This window comes from Mastigoproctus giganteus, chromosome 11 (genome assembly GCF_048544385.1).
Source record: "Mastigoproctus giganteus isolate SK-2022 chromosome 11, ASM4854438v1, whole genome shotgun sequence".
Classification (NCBI taxonomy): Eukaryota; Metazoa; Arthropoda; class Arachnida; order Uropygi; family Thelyphonidae; genus Mastigoproctus; species Mastigoproctus giganteus.
In genome coordinates, this window is record NC_143585.1 from 74131295 (window position 1) to 74149349 (window position 18055).

Below are 18055 nucleotides of genomic sequence, written 5' to 3' on the forward strand. Positions count from 1 at the left end.
TTCAGGTGCTATATCGAAGATGGAAAAACTTATAATATTGATGGAAAATCAAATTCAGCAGCAAGTGCTCCTGAGTCAAATGGCCATTCAAACAAAAGCAAGAAGTATTTATGAAGATATTAAGGATAAGTACAGTGAACTCCAAGCCAAGTTTGTTGCAAGCAATGCACTGGTTTCCAAAATATTAAAGTATGCAGTGAAGTTGCCAGTGCCGATTCTGCAGCTGCAAACAAATTTTGTAGTGAGTTGGAAAAAACCTCTTCTAAATCTCCACAGCCCTCAACTTCCATAGCAGTGTGCTTATCAGCTGGAGAGTTAATTCTGGTAAAGATGCACGAAAGGTAAAACTTGCTGACGTTATGCGTGTCTCCTCTCTCTTTTTGTACAGTTTTGTAATTTTTCCTATGAATGAGATAAAAAAATTAAATAAATAATTCTATTTACATGTTCATTGAACATTTATTTTTTGCTTCAATCAAATTCAGCGTGCATAGTTGCAAGTGCTGCATAAGCATTTAGGGAAATTCTGACTTAGGTAGAGTTATGTAAGTTGGGGAGTGGCTGTACAATATTTTTGATTGGTGTTTAACAGACACCAGATGAGAAAAGCAACTACCTTTCCTACGTTGCAACTGTGAGACACACCAGCAACAGGTGTCTAAAGTTGTAGAGCTTTGATTGTGGTGGGGATCACTGACCTTAATTATAAAAAATAATAATAATAAACACTTTATTGGTTTTGCTCAATATTTTCCAATTGGGTGTAGCAAATCATAATATCACCATTTTCAATTCAGTAAAAAAGCTAATTCAGTAAAAAAGCTAAAAGTTAATTTTTATAATTAAAACAAAAAGGAGGATTATACAAGTGCCGTGTGCCTGAATGGAAGATTGAAATGCTAAGATATACAATATAAATGAATATAATTTAAGCCTATGGGAAAACCTGATGAAGCCCGAACTGCAACAAAATTATCAAAGAGCTACTAATCTTTTATACAAAACAGTCAGCCAAACTCAACATAACTTTCAGTCTCCTAATGATTCTTGTTAATGTGATATCTTCTATCAAAATCCATTGACATTACTGCTCGCCAAAATTTACCCTTGGTAAAATGAGTATACTCTGTCATGGCACTAAGTGGGCAGCCAGTAACCACAAGTATAATAAGGGGTGGCATGCAATAGGTGAAATGGCACCTCCATAGCCGGGTGGGCAGGAGCAGCAGTGCGTAGCACATGCTTCTTGATTAGACCGGGGTTCGAGCCCGTGAGCCACCAAATACGGAGGATGCGGAAAGGTCAGGGAATGACCACAGCATATCCCCAGAGCAATATGGCCTTAGTTGCTAATGCTCCTAAAAACCAAACGACAACAGCAATAGGTTAAATGGTTCAACTCTTAAAATCTCAATATACTGTTACAATTGGATTTGCATGCTTTTATTTTATTTTTTTCACAACTGGTTCAACGTTAACGTAAAGAATCTTGCTGTATTAAAAAAGCTTCATTTAATAACATTGTGTGTAACTATTGTGGAAACAGACATAAGATGAGTATAAAAACCATATTTTGTTAATTTTTTTATTACAAATATATATATTTGAAAATAAAACAAAGCATTTGGTATAACTGTTTTAAAATATAAAATATCTTACTTTGGTTAGAGAAACAAATGGAATGAAATCAAGTGCAAATCATAGGATGAAAAATTAATTATTGCTTTATTAAGAGTTTTTCATGTTAATAATCTCATAAAATATATAACATATTTTGCAAAGCTTAAATTATATTCCAGCATCTTTCAATCCATTTAAGTTTATAGATGGTTGAATTTCAAAATACTGAAAAGTAAAAATTACTTTTAGTAACTGCAACCTTTTTCTGCATTTGATAAAATAGTAACTTCCCATTAATATTGCAAATTGCACATAATTCAATGAAAGGGGACCTTCTATTTAAAAATTCATGAAAATATTTAATCTTATTATTATGTAAGCAGAATAGCAAACAATAAGTATATGAAAGTTTAAAAAAACAAAATATACAAACAAATATGGCAACTTTGAAAGGTGGGATATTCAGTGCATATACTCATATTTTTTATCTCTCTCATCCACCAAACAATAGCAATATGTACAGCTTTGCTTTATTTAGTATTGCCTGTAACTGTCCTAAAATAAAAGATAAGTTTTCATCACTTCATTTATTCAAATCGTCCATAGACTGTATAGTAGTTTCACTACTTTTCACTCAGTTGGAAAAGCTGAGGTTTGAAATTATCTAAGATTTGGAGAAATTTTTAAAGGCATCTTCAGGCAGAGGAAAAGAGTTTTTATTGGATTTCAAATATAAGCTAGGTCATACTGCACTAATGTATTATATTCTGTAAGAAAGATCAAAAATGAACGAATTTTAAATTGAAATGCAGTCAGCCTTGCTTTAGTCAATTTCAGAAATAACAGACATTGTTTGGTAAACAAAGCACTTTGTCCATAAGAGACCCAGTGGTGGTGTCACTGCATCCAAATTTTTTCACTACTAGTGAACTAGGATTTTCCTCACCAGAATGTCATCTAAACTCAAGAGCTCTTCTTACTTTGCATAGGCTTTGGTCAGAGTTGCCACTATGTGATAGCATTTTCTCATAAGGTTCTATAACTTATATTCTTTGGCATTTAACAATCAGCTGCCTTATTCTCATGTAGTCCATTAAATGAGGTTTTACTGCATAGAGAGCAAAATCAATAAAAATTAAATTACAATGAAATATATATTTAATATAGGTGGGAACACCAAGTTCATAGATGTGTTTACAGGTAATTTTTAATTAAAACCTACTTCAACAGCACAAAAGTTTTGTAATGCTGCTCTTCAGAAGAAAAAAAGATTAAATGAAAAGATTAAAATGGAAATTTAAGGTCTAGCAAAATCTGTGACATTGGCCTGTTAATGTAAAAACAAAACTTCACCCCAACAAAGCAGCATCTATATAGGTATGTAAATCAAGTAACTTAAAAATAAAACCATTGTCGCAATTTGAATACAGTTTTGCTAATCCTTACTGCATGCAAAAAAAAAAAAAACATTTTGCATATGTATATAATACAGCTCTTAAAGAATTGAATTCTTTTTCTATATGTTGTTGGTGATAGTGGTGGTTTTACAGCATTTTACGTTATGCTGCCACTGTATAATGTTTTATAAGAACACTTGTTCACGGACTGAAAAATCCAGACTAACTTGAGTGGAACCCTACTATTTTCTACCCGAGATCAGCTAACTACAGCCCCAGGCCCCTCAGAATCCTTTTCATCTCTGATGGGATTTCAGTTAAGGCTCCTCCAAACAAGTGACAAAACCACTCTACCGCCTGCTGTCATAGTATAACACAAACCTTTAATGACCGAAGTTGATTAAGATACTTTGGCATATAAGGTAACTTCTGGTTTTAGAAAATGAGTATTTTATGTAATATATATTGGTTACTTCCATCTGCAATCTTCATATGTGAATGGCGGTAGAATATGACAAGGAAATAAATTTAGCATAACACATTATGCTATGTCCACCATATTGAGGAATTGGTTTTGCTTACTTTACAGCATTTTCAATATCACTTTTGCATTCTTTTTCATCACTCAATTCACTGCTGTCCCTCTACCTCATCTTCCACAGTACATTATCTTTTAATCTGTCTCTTGTTCTGAATGTATACAGTGTTTTTCAAACCTCTAGTGACAAATATCGGAATCTACTGGCAATGCAAAAAATACTAGTGTTATTTTTATACTTTCAAGTTCTAGTGTTAGCAATATTTATGCAGGGCAAAAAGGTTTTTGGCATTGGGAAACATGAAGAGCAAGATTTCTTGTGATGCTTAACAAACTTAAGAATTAAAATCTAAATTTTTAAGGAAATACAGTACAGTAAACCCCCGCTATTCGCGGTCGCTGATTTAATATAAAATGAAACCTAAAAAAATGTGAATTTTAAAGCGCCGTGAACATTTTCCGCCATAAAAAAACGTGGGCGTGGCTAAAATTATCTTTCCCGGTCAAAACAGCGCTCAGTGGGTGGTGGGTGAGGCATGACAAAATCGCGAGCGTGGATGTTTCTCGCTAATCCTTGTTCAGTATGTGTTATGCGCTTGTCATGGAAGGTATCGTCGTTTGCTTTTAATTTATATGCTTATAAATTGAATAAATTTATCAATTTATATGCTTACAAAAGTGATCAATCTACCGTTTTGCAGTGTAAAACAGACTTTTTCGAGTGTGTTAATGGAAGAAAGTGACTTATTGTGGACAAGTTCTTTCTAACCCTTACAAAAATATGCCTACGAATAACAAGGGAAATGTGTAAAGATCAAAGACGGCGATGACATTAGCGAATAAAATTGAGTTATTAGACAAAATTTCTAATGGTGAAAGTGTCTCCTCAGTGGCAAAACATTATAAAATCAATGAGTCAACGGTACGATCAATCAAAAAATCGGAAGAAAAAAATCTGCCGTAGTGTCCGTGAAAACGCGCTAATTGCTTCAAAAATTTGCTCGTAACTCGTGATGTTAAATTAGAAAAAGTGGAAAAAGCTTTAAATCTGTGGATAGAAGACCGAACTCAAAATAAAATTCCACTAAGTTCACTCATCATTCGTGAAAAGGCAAAACACCTTTATCAACACTTTAGCGAAACTGGTGATAGCACTGGCGGGATAAGTTTTTTAGCTAGCAAAGACGCTGGTTTGAAAGATTTGTTTGAAATTTCTAATGGGAGCCATAACTCAGTATTTGCGTTTTCGGTATTCACGGCATTTCTCAGGAACGTAACCCCCGCGAATAGCGAGGGTTTACTGTATTTACAATAAACAATAATAAAACACTAAAAAAAAAAAATAAGCTTTCGAGGCAGAGTTCTCCTTTATCAACTTAAAAGAATGTGTAGTATTTTTATACAGTAGTATAAAAATACTACTACTGTATGTTCTTTTCAGTTGATAAAGGGCACTCTGCCTCAAAAGCTACTTGTTTTATTTTAGAAATTTTATTCTTGCTTTATTTTCTTTACTTTTACTCTTGTTTATGTAAATACTGTATTTTCTTAAATTTTAATTCTCAAGTTCGTTAGTTGTCTCAATCTTCCACACACCTTATCTTAGTTTCAGTAATTATTACTTAAACTTAAGTGGGAACATTCTATATACTCACATATTTAAGCCAATCTTAATTATAAAGAGAAAAATCTATGTTCAATCAATGTTTATGTAACAATATTAAGGCACATGATATTTACTATACATAATTAACAACATGGCGTAATGTAGAAAACAGTCTTTTTGTAACAATTTGCAAATCTAAAAAATGAATAAATGCTATTAGCAGAAATATATCAAAGATTAGGTGCAGCCCAATTTAAAAACTTCATTGCCACTTCATAGCCAAGGAAGCAAGCCTGAAAAAGCAAAAATAACATTGTTCAATTAATCTATTTTGAAAGTCACAAATTTAATGTATTCACACATGTATTATAATTGTTCCTGTGTTATTACAGGGTATATTTTAAGTATGCATTTTAATTTTATTACAGATAAAGATATTCTGGTAGATGCTTAATATTCTACATATAAATTTAAAAAAAGCAGATACTTTTTGATATTTATATGTAATATATGATTAAATAACACAATGACAGACTTTTTCCATGTTGGAAGTAGAAAAATGTTTGACAAAATTAAGTCTGGTGAAGACTGGGGATATAGCATATTTTGTGTCTTCATTCCTTTGTATTATCATATAAGAAGCTACTTCTCTTTTATTCCTTGGCTTAAGCATTTAAGAAGGCAGTGTATTAAATCTTGTGGGAATTCCGGCAAAGGGGTTATCACTTGATAACAAATTTCAAGAAGGATCTGAAATGCTGACAAAGTGAGTTCACCTAGTTGGTTGGAATTTTCTGTTATTATACAAAAAAACTAACATAATGTAGAGTTAAGCATTTTACTCAAATTTACATTTCATTGTAACTCTTGGGAATTCTCAGAGGGACCATCTTCTTTGGTCACTTCTAGTCTCAGAAGACAATGAATCATCCTGCTTGCTTATCTTCTTGATGGTTGGAAAATAATGATATATCTATGACTTATCCATTGTTTGTTAAGTTTTCCTCACCCAGGTCTTGTGTAATATTGAGGAACAACCACTTTATTATGGATGCCTAATTCCTATGCTTGAACTGTTTCCTATCAACAAACAGCTGACATTTTTTTAATCATTTTCAGCTACTTCCCAGAAGAAACAGATTGCTGCACAGCACTTTATTTTTAACATACTACTCTATTCTGAATATATCTAATGGTATTTTGTAACCTATAATGCAAAATGCTATTAATCTAATACCTTATGCATGCCATTCTGTTATGTAACAGAATGGTGCAAATTCTCTTTAAGGTTCTTAAAACGAAAAATTTCAGTTCTGAAGAGAGGACATAACACTGAAGCTTGAACATAAACAAATATGAAAGACCAAGAACCCTAATTGTTGTAGTAGATAAACATTACAGGCTGCTGCTGAACATGTTGCAAGGTAGTTAAGGCCAAGAGGCATTGGTGCATCATGTTTGTAAATTACAAAGTATGCTAAAGTTAGTTTGTTGACCTTTTGTTAATGATAACAAATGAGAAAGATGACAAAAAAGCAATGTTATAACAGAACAACATTTATGAATTTTCTTGATTCAAAAGAGCAGAATACTTTCAGTAACTTTTTTCTTAATACAGAATAGATGTATTCAATTAATCTCCCACCTAAGAAAATAAAATCTTCAACTTATATTAAATTACATTACGCCACCAAACAGTATATTAGAAAAAACAAAATCATTATAGACGCTCGCTGCTACACTCAAGAAAGTTATACTTACAGCATTAGCAGGAAATGCCCTTAGCATAACAGGTGTTGCTCCTTTATAAAGTGCTCTAAGGCCTTCTTCTCTCATAGTCTGGCGAAATACATCACGAATTCCATTAGGATAACTGCCCTCAGGTGCTGAAAAGGAATCACTTCTTTCAACGATATATCTTTCAAGTTTTAGGAACCACTTGAAACAGTAACAAAATTATTTGATAAACACAAGGCTTACCATTACATTTCCAAACTTTAAACACTTTGATATGGTCTTCCCCCCTTTCTGCAAAGAGGTTTAATAACATGCAACCCCTTTGCAGAAAGGCCTTGTGCATCAGGAGTAAGTATACTGAAACAAATCTAACTACAGATGAAATGTAACAAAACTACAATAAAACTTTATTAAAATATAGTAAAAAAACATACATGGAAAATTTTATAAAGAATAAAGCCAAGACAGAGAAGTATACATATAAAAGTGATAAAAACAAAATACATGCTAGATGCTTTCGGAGTAATGTGTTCCTTTACTAACTTTGAAGAAAGTAGTATGACGTATACACATGAACTACAACAGACCAACACAGATTGTGAATGGCAAAAAAAAAACAGACAAAGAAAAATGAGAGGGAAGAAAACAACTGTCAGGTTCTGTGAATTATGATGATATACACCTTCCACAAGCTCACCATCTCTCATCGTTCTGTGGAATTATGATGATATACACCTTCCACAAGCTCACCATCTCTCTTCATGGTGTAAAATAACTGCTTCCATAATAGGGTATATGTAGGTTCCATGATTGTGCTTAATGTTGGAACCTGCCACAGCTATATGGAGTGCTTCCAACCAGGAGTGTGATGATGAGGATCAAGTGTGCAGTCCAAAATTTCAACAATTAGATACATTGGTTACAATTAATGTGCTAACACCAATAATGCCCAGGAACAGCAGAGCAGGTGAAGTTGGCCTGACAAATAGCCCTCCAAGATGTAATTGCAAAGTTGAAAAAGGAGCACATTATTCCAAAAGCTTCATAGTATATATATATATATATATTTTGTTTTTATCAGTTTTAGCATTTATCTGTATATGTGTTTTTTTTTAAAGTTTCCATACATCATACTTTTATTTTTTTTCTATATTTTAATAATTTTATATTTTTACATTAACAGTAGTTACAAGATTTGTTTCAATATGAATTCTCTTATCTCAGTGGATTCTAATGCATATTGTCATCACACCTGAATGTTCATTAAATGTCCAAAGACAACCCTATCAAGGTTAAGCAAATAATCACATGTTGCTTTTAATAGAAGCAAATAGTAACTGTTTAGCCAGCTTGTGCTTGGGACAGCAGGATGAGAGAGTTATATTTCTCCCCATATGATTGCAATGTGGCATTCCTACAGTTATTAAAATGTCTGTGTAGGCATTTGTGGGGATTAAAAAAACTCATACTAATTCAGGGTCTTCCTATAATCAGCTGAGATTGGCTAACTTACAGTTATGAATGGTAAGCAGCAGCCATTATAAATCAACAATTCATATTGAGGGAAATGTACCATAATCTGCCACGCTGGTCCAGTGTGGGTTGGCAGATCGACCGTATTTAGTAGTCATGGGCTCGAACCCAGGTATACTCAAAGAGCGTGTGCTACTGCACTCCTGCTCCTGACCATTCCGATACCATTTATGAATGATGAGGCCTTTAAGAAATCCTCCAGTCACCAGCAGGAGCTCAGCCCAGGCTGCTTTTAACATATTCTTCAAAACACCTATTACATGTCATCAGTGCTCAAAAATCTTTTTCCTTTAAATTTCTCTTTCTTGAATGAAGTAGATAATGCTGTGTAAGCATGAGATAGAATCCAGAGATATAATCAAATTGTACATTCGATTGTGTTATAGTGTTGAAAGAAATCTAAAAATATTTCAGGTGATAACAGCATTTAATCTTTAAATCTATTTTTGTAATGTTCTAGAAGATTAATGTACACCTCTGATTTTGAACACAGCTACACTTTCGATAAAAATAGCTTACTGATGAATTTTATTGCTCACGAAAGAATGAACAGTTAACTTCAGCTTGCTGGAAACCAAAAATTTTCTGTAAACTGAAACACCAAATATGATTTTTCTGAATTATCTGAAGGATGTTTTATTTTATGTGAAAACAGCTTTGGCTTAGACATGGTTAAAGGGTTTTAGGAATGAAAAGAATCCGAACATTTTTAACATTTTAAAGCATTTATTTTTGTCGATAATTTCATCAATTTGAGGTTTCAAGATATGTTCAATAGGTAAATTACTTACAACGAGTTTGTGATAGCTAAAAAACAGGACGTGTACACTTCAGATTGTAAAGGGTCTAAATGTCTTTGAAACACAGCATCAATTATAGTTCCACGATTACTAGTTAATAGAAGTATTTAACATTTTCCAAATTTATTTTCTAAAAAATCAATCAGTCAAAGGTTTGGATTGAGTATCTTCAAAATTAACATTGAAATCTCCACCAAGTATCATTGGTATTTGGTTGTATTGCTTGTGAGAAAATTGTAGCAGTGCAGCTCCTTTTAAACTCTACTGAATCAAAGTTAGTAACTCGGTTAGTGTCATTTAGGAAGTGGCATCATTTGCATCAGAAATTTTCATTACCAATTGGTTTTGCTTCAGTCCAAAAATGTAGTAGGTGCTGCCAAAGATGCTTTCACATCAAAAATATGCAGGTGTTCTTCAACTGGAGTGTCAGGTGAATCTTGAAACCAATCAAGATGGGTGATAACTTCACTGTTCCTCAAACCACTTATGCACCTGATGATAAGGGTGGAAGCACACTATTATCACTTCACAGTGACTTCACCGTTTAGTGTAAACTGTGAAGTCAGTCGTTGGAGACACATTACTACCAAGTCACTTTATCTGTTATTCTCTTTGGGGAAAGCTGAAGCAAAATGAATTGCCACAGTTCATCCTCTTCTTCAGATTTTGAAGAAAATTTAGAAAATGCATGTGCTTTTCTTATAGCCAAGAAAACAAAGAGTATGCAATGGATACATGACAAACTGGAAGAGAACAGAAAAAACGAATTCCATCATTTATTGCAGGACTTAGAAGATAAATCGTTTTAAGATGTACTTATGGATGAATAAAAAAGGATTTAATTTTCAGTTTAATCTAATTAAGGATGACATACAAGAGCAAAATACGCAATTTCATAATTCAATCAGCGCTAAGGAAAAATGAGTTGTATGTTTAAGGAAAGTTGAAATACTGTAAGTTTAATTTTGAATAAGGATTTATTCTGTCAAAATACAAAACAATTTTTTAATTAAATTTAGTAGCAACAAAAAACTACTACTCAATGCTAAAAATTGAATTGTTATGAGTTGTATAAATTGAAATGATCAACTTGTTTGTCCTCTAAATTTGTTAATTGTAATACTGTTGGTCTATTTTCCTCCTCTGGCCATTTTTGAGCCTCTATGTGACTGGACACTTGCGGTGAGTATGCTGAATAGCTGGTCGAGTGGAGAGTGCTTTGGAATAGGCACAGGAGCAATGTCCTTGATGTTGTTATTTGTTTTTGGATATTCTTACTAGTGCTCTCAAAACAGCATTATTTACTTGTAATTTAATTTTCTATTAGCATTTCCTCCATTTTCCTCTTGTCACGTGATCACACTAACAAAATTTCTGCTCAAACAGAACTATCTGAGCTCCTGAAAATGTGATTCGGCCTTGAAGCCCGATGTGTTATCTTGTGAATACAGCGAATGATGACAGTGCATCTCCGAACAATAAACTAAATGGGAAATATAGCTCCCGCACATTTGACATGTATACAAGTGAGCTTCCCGTGATGTGATAGTAAATAAAGTGTAAAGTGTATTCGTGTCTATCAGCACCAGGGGTTTCCCCCATCTCTGCATTGCTTTCATTGTGGGTATACCAGTTCACTGGAAAGGCCAGAGATTTAAAAGTGTAGTGTTATGTATCATTGTTCTTCTGGTCATTTAGACGCTAGACCCCTGCTGGGGCCCAACTTTGGCCACACTTGGCCCCATGGAGGCAAACCAGGTACCCAGTAGTTGGAATTTTTTTTTTTTTCTTTTTACTCTGGCAGGTACTGCCACCTAGTTTCCTGAGAAAAGGTTAACATAAGCACACTGTTTAAATTTGGACATTAAGTTGTGTGGGGATTTCACTGGCATGTTAGGCAGAGTAGAGGGGAGACTGAAGACTGGGGGGAAAGGCAGCAGTATGGGGATAATAGAGAAGGCAACTCCAGAAGATCAGTGAGGCAGGCACATGCCTCACCAGGCGAAGAAAGGGAGAAGGCAGGAAACAGAAAAACAAAAATCTCCTCCCCCGCCAGGGGGTTTGGTAATTAAACGTGAATAGGGTTAGAGCACCCTATTCAGATTGCCAAATGGTATTTGGCAGCAGAGCTGCAATCTGTCCAGTTGTCCCAGTCTGATCCCAGCAGGGATCAGACCAATTATAAGGTCATTCGTGGGATAAATCCCATCCGTGCAGTCCAGTGTTTGGAGTCCGTCTGTGGTTTGTCGGGTCCATGGTATTAATCTTGAGCACGTTCCTTTGCTACCTTGGGTCAGTTCCTGTGAGTCCCTTATTGTGCTAGTTCAGTCCCAAAGGCCCGTCACCACCAAATACGGAAAGGTCAGGGAATGACCACCACATATCCCGGAGCAATATGGCCTTAGTTGCTAATGCTCCTAAAAAATCAGTCCAAAAGGAAAGTCTTGTATCTGGGTGAGAGTTTGGTTTGGTCCAAGGATGGTTAGTTTTGTTGTTGTGGTGTCTGTTCTTGATCCCTGTAGATAGCAATAAGTGTCCTCCTTCGGGTGAACAGTTCCTGGGTGAATTTTGTCAACTCCTTATACTCCTCTTGTGAGTCCAACAGGTTTGATTCCCTGTTGCAAGGGAAGTAAGTCAGTTTTGTGGTCAGGAGGCACCGGATATCTTCATAGTTTTCACAGTTGTACATTATATGAGACCATGTCTCCACTTCCCCACAGACACAGTGGGGATCGTTCACTAATTTAAAACTGTTTAGTTTGGCATTCAGGGGCCTCATGACTTGTTAACAAATACATTGTGTACAGTCCAGGGTGAAACCATGATGGTACTTTTGGGTATGATTTTCCAACATTAGGCAAAAATTTCCTCGTTATTTCCCCTTTTGTGGATTCTGACCAGCTGTCCTGCCAGACTTGCTGCAGGTGGGTGGGGAGTTTTGTTTTCTCTGTTTTCAGGTTTCCTGTAGGGTCAGTGGAGTGGCCCAGAAAGGTGCAGGGAAGCCCTTTTGCGAGATGCTGCATCATGGCACAATGCGCCACCTCAAGGTCAAGGGGGAGTGCTCCCACCAGAACCTGTAGAGCATGTACAGTAAACCCCCGCTATTCGCGGTATCTGTATTCGCGTATTCGCGATCGCCGATTTAATATAAAAATGAAACCTAAAAATTTGTGAATTTTAAAGCGCGGTGAATATTTTCCGCCATAAAAAAACATGGGCGTGGCTCAAATTATCTTTCCCGGTCAAAACAGCGCTCAGTGGGTGGGGGGAGAGGGGTGACAAAATCGCGAGCGTGGATGTTTCTCGCTAATCCTTGTTCAGTATGCGTTATGCGTTTGTCATGGAAGGTTTCGTCGTTTGCTTTTAATTTATATGCTTATAAATTGAATAAATTTATCAATTTATAAGCTTACAAAAATGATGAATCTACCGTTTTGCAGTGTAAAACAGACTTTTTCGAGTGTGTTAACGGAAGAAAGTGACTATTGTGGACAAGTTCTTTCTAACCCCTACAAAAATATGGCTACGAATAAAAAGAGAAATGTGAAAATATCAAAGAAGGTGATGACATTAGCGAATAAAATTGAGTTATTAGACAAAATTTCTAATGGTGAAAGTGTCTCCTCAGTGGCAAAACATTATAAAATCAATGAGTCAACCGTACGTTCAATCAAGAAATCGGAAGAAAAAATCCGCCGTAGTGTCCGTGAAAAACGCGCTAATTGTTTCAAAAATTTGCTCTGTAACTCGTGATGTTAAATTAGAAAAAATGGAAAAGGCCTTAAATCTGTGGATAGAAGACCGAACTCAAAATAAAATTCCGTTAAGTTCACTTATCATTCGTGAAAAGGCAAAACTCCTTTATCAACACTTTAGCGAAACTGGTGATAGCACTGGCGGGATGTTTTTTTTGCTAGCAAGCAAAGGCGCTGGTTTGAAAGATTTGTTTGAATTTTCTAATAAATATTACATTTAATATTAAATTGTTTCTTATTTTCATTTCGATGCCATATGCTTGCATTTCACTATGTACTGTCTATGTACATAGTCATATTATGAAGGTACATAGACAAAATTTTAGACTAGTTTTTCTTATATATTTCATACTTTGGAACGGAACCCCTTTATTACTATGGGAGCCATAGCTCAGTATTCGCGTTTTCGGTATTCGCGACATTTCTCAGGAACGTAACCCCCGCGAATAGCGGGGGTTTACTGTATACTCACAGTGCAGCAGGCCCGTGTAATAGAGAGGAGTATTGTCCGCTGGATGGAGTCTAGTGTCCGTCTGTTAACTGCAGTAGTTGCTTTCTGGAACCAGACGGGTGACGCGTAAGTTATGGCTGGTATAAATGTCATTTTGTAATACAGTCCCAAGGTGTGCCTCTTGAGTCCCCAATCCCTTTTAACTATTCTTGCAACGAGGGCAAAATATCTCCTGATTTTCTCCTGGATATGTTTCAAGTGTGGGTTGAAAGTTTGGTTCCTGTCCAGTATGACTCCTAGGTATTTCATCTCACTGAATAGTTCGATAGTTGTATTTTCTAATTTAATTTGCAGTGGTCTATGGAGATTTAACGTTCCTTTCAGCATTGAGGAGGTTTTTCCCAGGGAGATCTTAAAAAATGGATCTTCATCCGTCTTGTAGAATTTGAATTGCTTGATTTGCCTGGGTGTCCAATTAAAGTCTGTTGTCTGCAGCAACAGTCAGTATCAGGTCATCTGCAAATGGACTTTCCCTAGGTTGAAGGCCAGAAACTCATCCAATACCATACTCCAGAGGAGCGGTCCAGGTACCTACTATGTGCTATGCGGGATATTAATAACGAACTTACGATGTACAGGATTTATTAAAATGTTATTATAATGTACATTGAGTATTTTACACTTGCCACTAAAACATCTGTCTAAAATATAAAAATAAATTTACAAGAACCAAACTTTATTTTAATTTATCTTTATCTGTCATCGTTCTGCTATTCCACGGGTTGACGTATGAAGCCTCGCCACCATGCCCTGCCCACATACTTCACTCCTCACTTAATGACATTGGTCTTTATCATGGTCTTGCCATCTCATTCTTGGTCTTTTGTCCCTTAATTGTAAATCAAACATTCTTGGCAAATGCCTCTCATTCATCCTCTTGATATGTCCAAACCATTTCAAACGGGACCTTCAAAAATAAAATTCTGGAGTTTTTCAACCTAAATACTCGCCCTAATCATATTCCTGATTTTGTCATGTCTTGTCTTTCCAGCTATGCTCCTCACAAATCTCATTTCTGCCCCCTGAATTCTGCTTTCATCCTTTTTCCTCATAGTCCAAATTTCAGATGCATACATCATAATTGGTACGTAATAGGCCTGATATATATATATATATATAATATATATAGCCTTACACTTCAGTGGTATGTTCCTGTCCCATATCAGATCTCTTGTCTGCCTATAGAAATTCCTGCCCGCTTTATCCTTCTACTTATTTCTTTGTCTATCACTCCATTCTTTGTAATGGTGCTTCCTAGATACTTGAAGTTGTTAACCATTTTTAGCTGTTTCCCTTCCACTGTAATGTATCCGTCAAGCTCGCCACTCCTCTTTCGAACCATTACTTCACTCTTCTCCTGACTGAAAACCACTCCAAATTCATTGGCCATACTAGCCCATATATCAACTTTCTGTTGCACTTGTTCCCTGCTCTTTTCCCATATGCAGAGGTCATCTGCGAAGAGCATGACTTTCATCTGGTCCTGTCCAATTTGTTCCACCACTCTACATTGCACATCATTCACGACAGCTATGAATAGTAGTTGTGACAGGATGCCTCCTTGCCCCAAACCTGATGTTATTTCAAAGCTCTCCAACCCCATTCTTTGCTCACTGTATTGGTGCAAATATTCTCAATTCTCTCCACAAGATGTTCCTCTATCCCCAAGTTTCTCAAAACCTCCCACTTTATCTTTATGGCATCAAATGCTTTCTTTATATCCAAAAATGCCATACATAATTCTTTATTGTGTTCATAATACTTTTCCATCAGGCAACTGATGGAAAAGTATTATGAAAGATCAGAAAATTAGATCCACCATCGACCTGCCTGTTTTCAATCATTCCTCTTATCTTCCACGCTAACACTCTCATACAACTTACTCACATGTGTTGTCAGTGTGATGGCTCTAATAATTGGAACACGAATAATTTTCTAGTAATTTTCCTGTTCCCCTTCTTGAACAACGGGATGAACAAACCTTCTTTCCAGTCCTTCGGCACCTGTCTCATCCCAGATTCTACAAACAGTTTGTATGTCCACGCTATCCCTGCCTCGCCTGTATTTATCTCATCCATACCAGCATACTTACCTGTCTTGATGTATTTCCATGCCTGCACCTACATCATTCCACGTCAAGTCTGTCTGCTCTCTCCGTATCTTCTCTTCCATCCCCTCTTCTATGATCAACCTGCCTTTGTCCCTTTTGCTGGCTGTCCTGCACATTCAACAGATTTTCAAAATATCTCTTCATTCTTGGTTATTAGGTTCTCACCCAAGTATTTGTTCTGTTCATCATCTCTTCTTTTATTACTCACCATAAAGCATCTTTTTATTACTGTCGATATCTTGTCATAGAGTTTCACTCCATTCTTCCAACCACGGTCTTCTCTCCTCGTTAACTATCCTCTTAGCCTCTCTATTCACAGTTTCATATCTCTCTTTATTCTCATCATTTCTGTTCTGAAAGTAGATCCCGAATGCATTATTCTTGATTTTCACAGCCTCTCTCATCCTATCATTCCACCAGGGTTTCTTTCCATCTCCTTCTATTGCTTGTCCTTCCACAAACCTGCTCTGTCAGTCCTACTATACAGTCTTTGAATGCTTTCCATTCTGATTCCACACTGTTCACCACTGTCTTAGGTACAACCTTCCTGAACATTGCCCCTTTTTCCTCTTTCAACTTCCACACCCTTAGTTTTTTCTCTTTTGTTATTTTGATCCTCTTCAATTTAGGGAATCTTAAAACTCCAGCAACTAACCTGTGATCACTAACCACTAGTTTTCTGGGTTTTTCAGTATATAGTCAAGGAGGGAGTCCTGTTGACCGTCTCAACACGTCAAAAACTATACACTGTAACTAATGGAGTGTTTCCACCACTTTTTTTTTGTTCGTTTTTTTATTAAAGCTCACAACAAAGTTGGTTTAAATGTGAACATTAGTTTTTTCATTTAAATCGATTTTAGAGGAAAAAAAAATACTTTAAAATTCTTAAACTCCATTGGATAAAAACATACAAAAAAAAATGTTAAAAAAGATACATAATATTTAATATTAACTTAATTGAAAGAATCACAATTTTCAGTCAGAAACAACTATCATATAGAAGGAGGAGGTGTTAATTTTGTGTTGGTAGAGGGTTCTGGTGAAACAGGTCCAGTTGATATTATCCGTATTAGACCATCATTTTGATATTAGACCATAATTTTCATACAAAAATCTCTCAAACTTCTATTTTAAACTCAATAGCTTACCAGTCTGCAAACGTGATTTTAGGACATCAGGAGGAATTGCAACCAGCCAATTACAAATGCCTGCAGTACCTCCAGCAAGAATAGTTCTCCAAGCACTCAAATCACTGCGACTATTAGAGAAATGAATTAAAGAAATTAGCTAGGAAGTTGACTGATTTAATATACAAACTACTTTAAGCAGATTTATTTTTCAAAAATCACTTACAAAAAAAAAAAAAAAAAAAACACACAGATTACAGCCATAAATAAAATCTATTATGTCTTATGAAACTTTTAATTTTCAGTTTAATATTTTAAGTTATTTACTACCACATGCAGTAAATAAATAGAACTTCTGTCATTCCCCTTTCAATTAATAAGACACTAATTTTAATGGGTTCAAAGCTATAATGATACTGGAAAATAAATTCTAGAACTATGGGATTATTCACCATCTCTATTTAATGTAAGAAGAGATCACTGTTCTTTTTCCAAACTCTTTTGTAATAGGCCTTTACCTATTAATGATAATTGGAAAGGAAAAAGGAACATACAAGATGTGCCATATGTCAGTTTACTAAAATAATTTATGCAATTTAAATCCTGAAACCAATTTCAAGCCCATATTACTCTATTAATATTATATTTATTGATGTAATTTATGATATTTACATGACTTATTTAAACTGTTTTTTTTATGTAATTATGCATGTGTATTGCATATAAGAATGGCACCAAGAATAAACACTATTCTCAGCAAATAGTTGTTAAATTGTATTTGTTTTCATTTTTATTAACTATTATATATATTTACAGGCTGGCCCATATGATATTTATCAATGTTAATGTGGTTATAATGAAAACCATTCTGGAAGGACTATTGATCTTTCTGAGAAATACCATATTTCCCCATGTATAAGATGCACCTTAATTTTGGGGCCCGAAATTTGAAAAAAAAAATGTATTACATAAAGTTATTGAACTCAAGTTTTATTCATCATAAAATTCATACAACTCCTCATCACTGTCGAAAGTCCCATCCATTAGCTTGTCCTCATCTGTGTCTGATGACGAATCACTGTCTTCATATATTGCCTCGTCCTCAGTTCCATCTATGGCATTTGAAATGCCACACTTCTTAAATGACTTGACAACGATCTTAATCTTGATATTATCCCAGGATCTTTTCACTCAGGTACAAACTTCTCCTATAGTTAGTTTCTTCACTCTTCCTGCTGGTGTCAAATTGTCCCCAGAAGACTTCATCCATTGGTTCCATTCGTCTCTCATGTCAGCTTTGAAGGGTTTATTAATGCTGACA

At 35.2% G+C, this 18055-nt stretch overlaps 1 protein-coding gene across 2 annotated transcripts in view; it reads right to left on the bottom strand.

Annotated features, from left to right (window-relative positions):
• Window positions 1–5010: 5010 nt before the first annotated feature.
• The window catches only part of LOC150078128 (mitochondrial carnitine/acylcarnitine carrier protein-like), a 126720-nt gene continuing 113675 nt past the window's right edge, over window positions 5011–18055 (bottom strand). For both annotated transcript variants that reach the window (XM_090384279.1, XM_090384278.1), the window contains exons 7-9: window positions 16756–16865; window positions 6923–7047; window positions 5011–5454 (exon numbers count right to left, since the gene is read on the bottom strand). In XM_090384279.1, coding sequence (XP_090240405.1) covers window positions 5392–5454; window positions 6923–7047; window positions 16756–16865 — 298 coding nt within the window. In that variant the 3' untranslated portion in view covers window positions 5011–5391. The remainder of the gene's footprint in view (window positions 5455–6922; window positions 7048–16755; window positions 16866–18055) is intronic.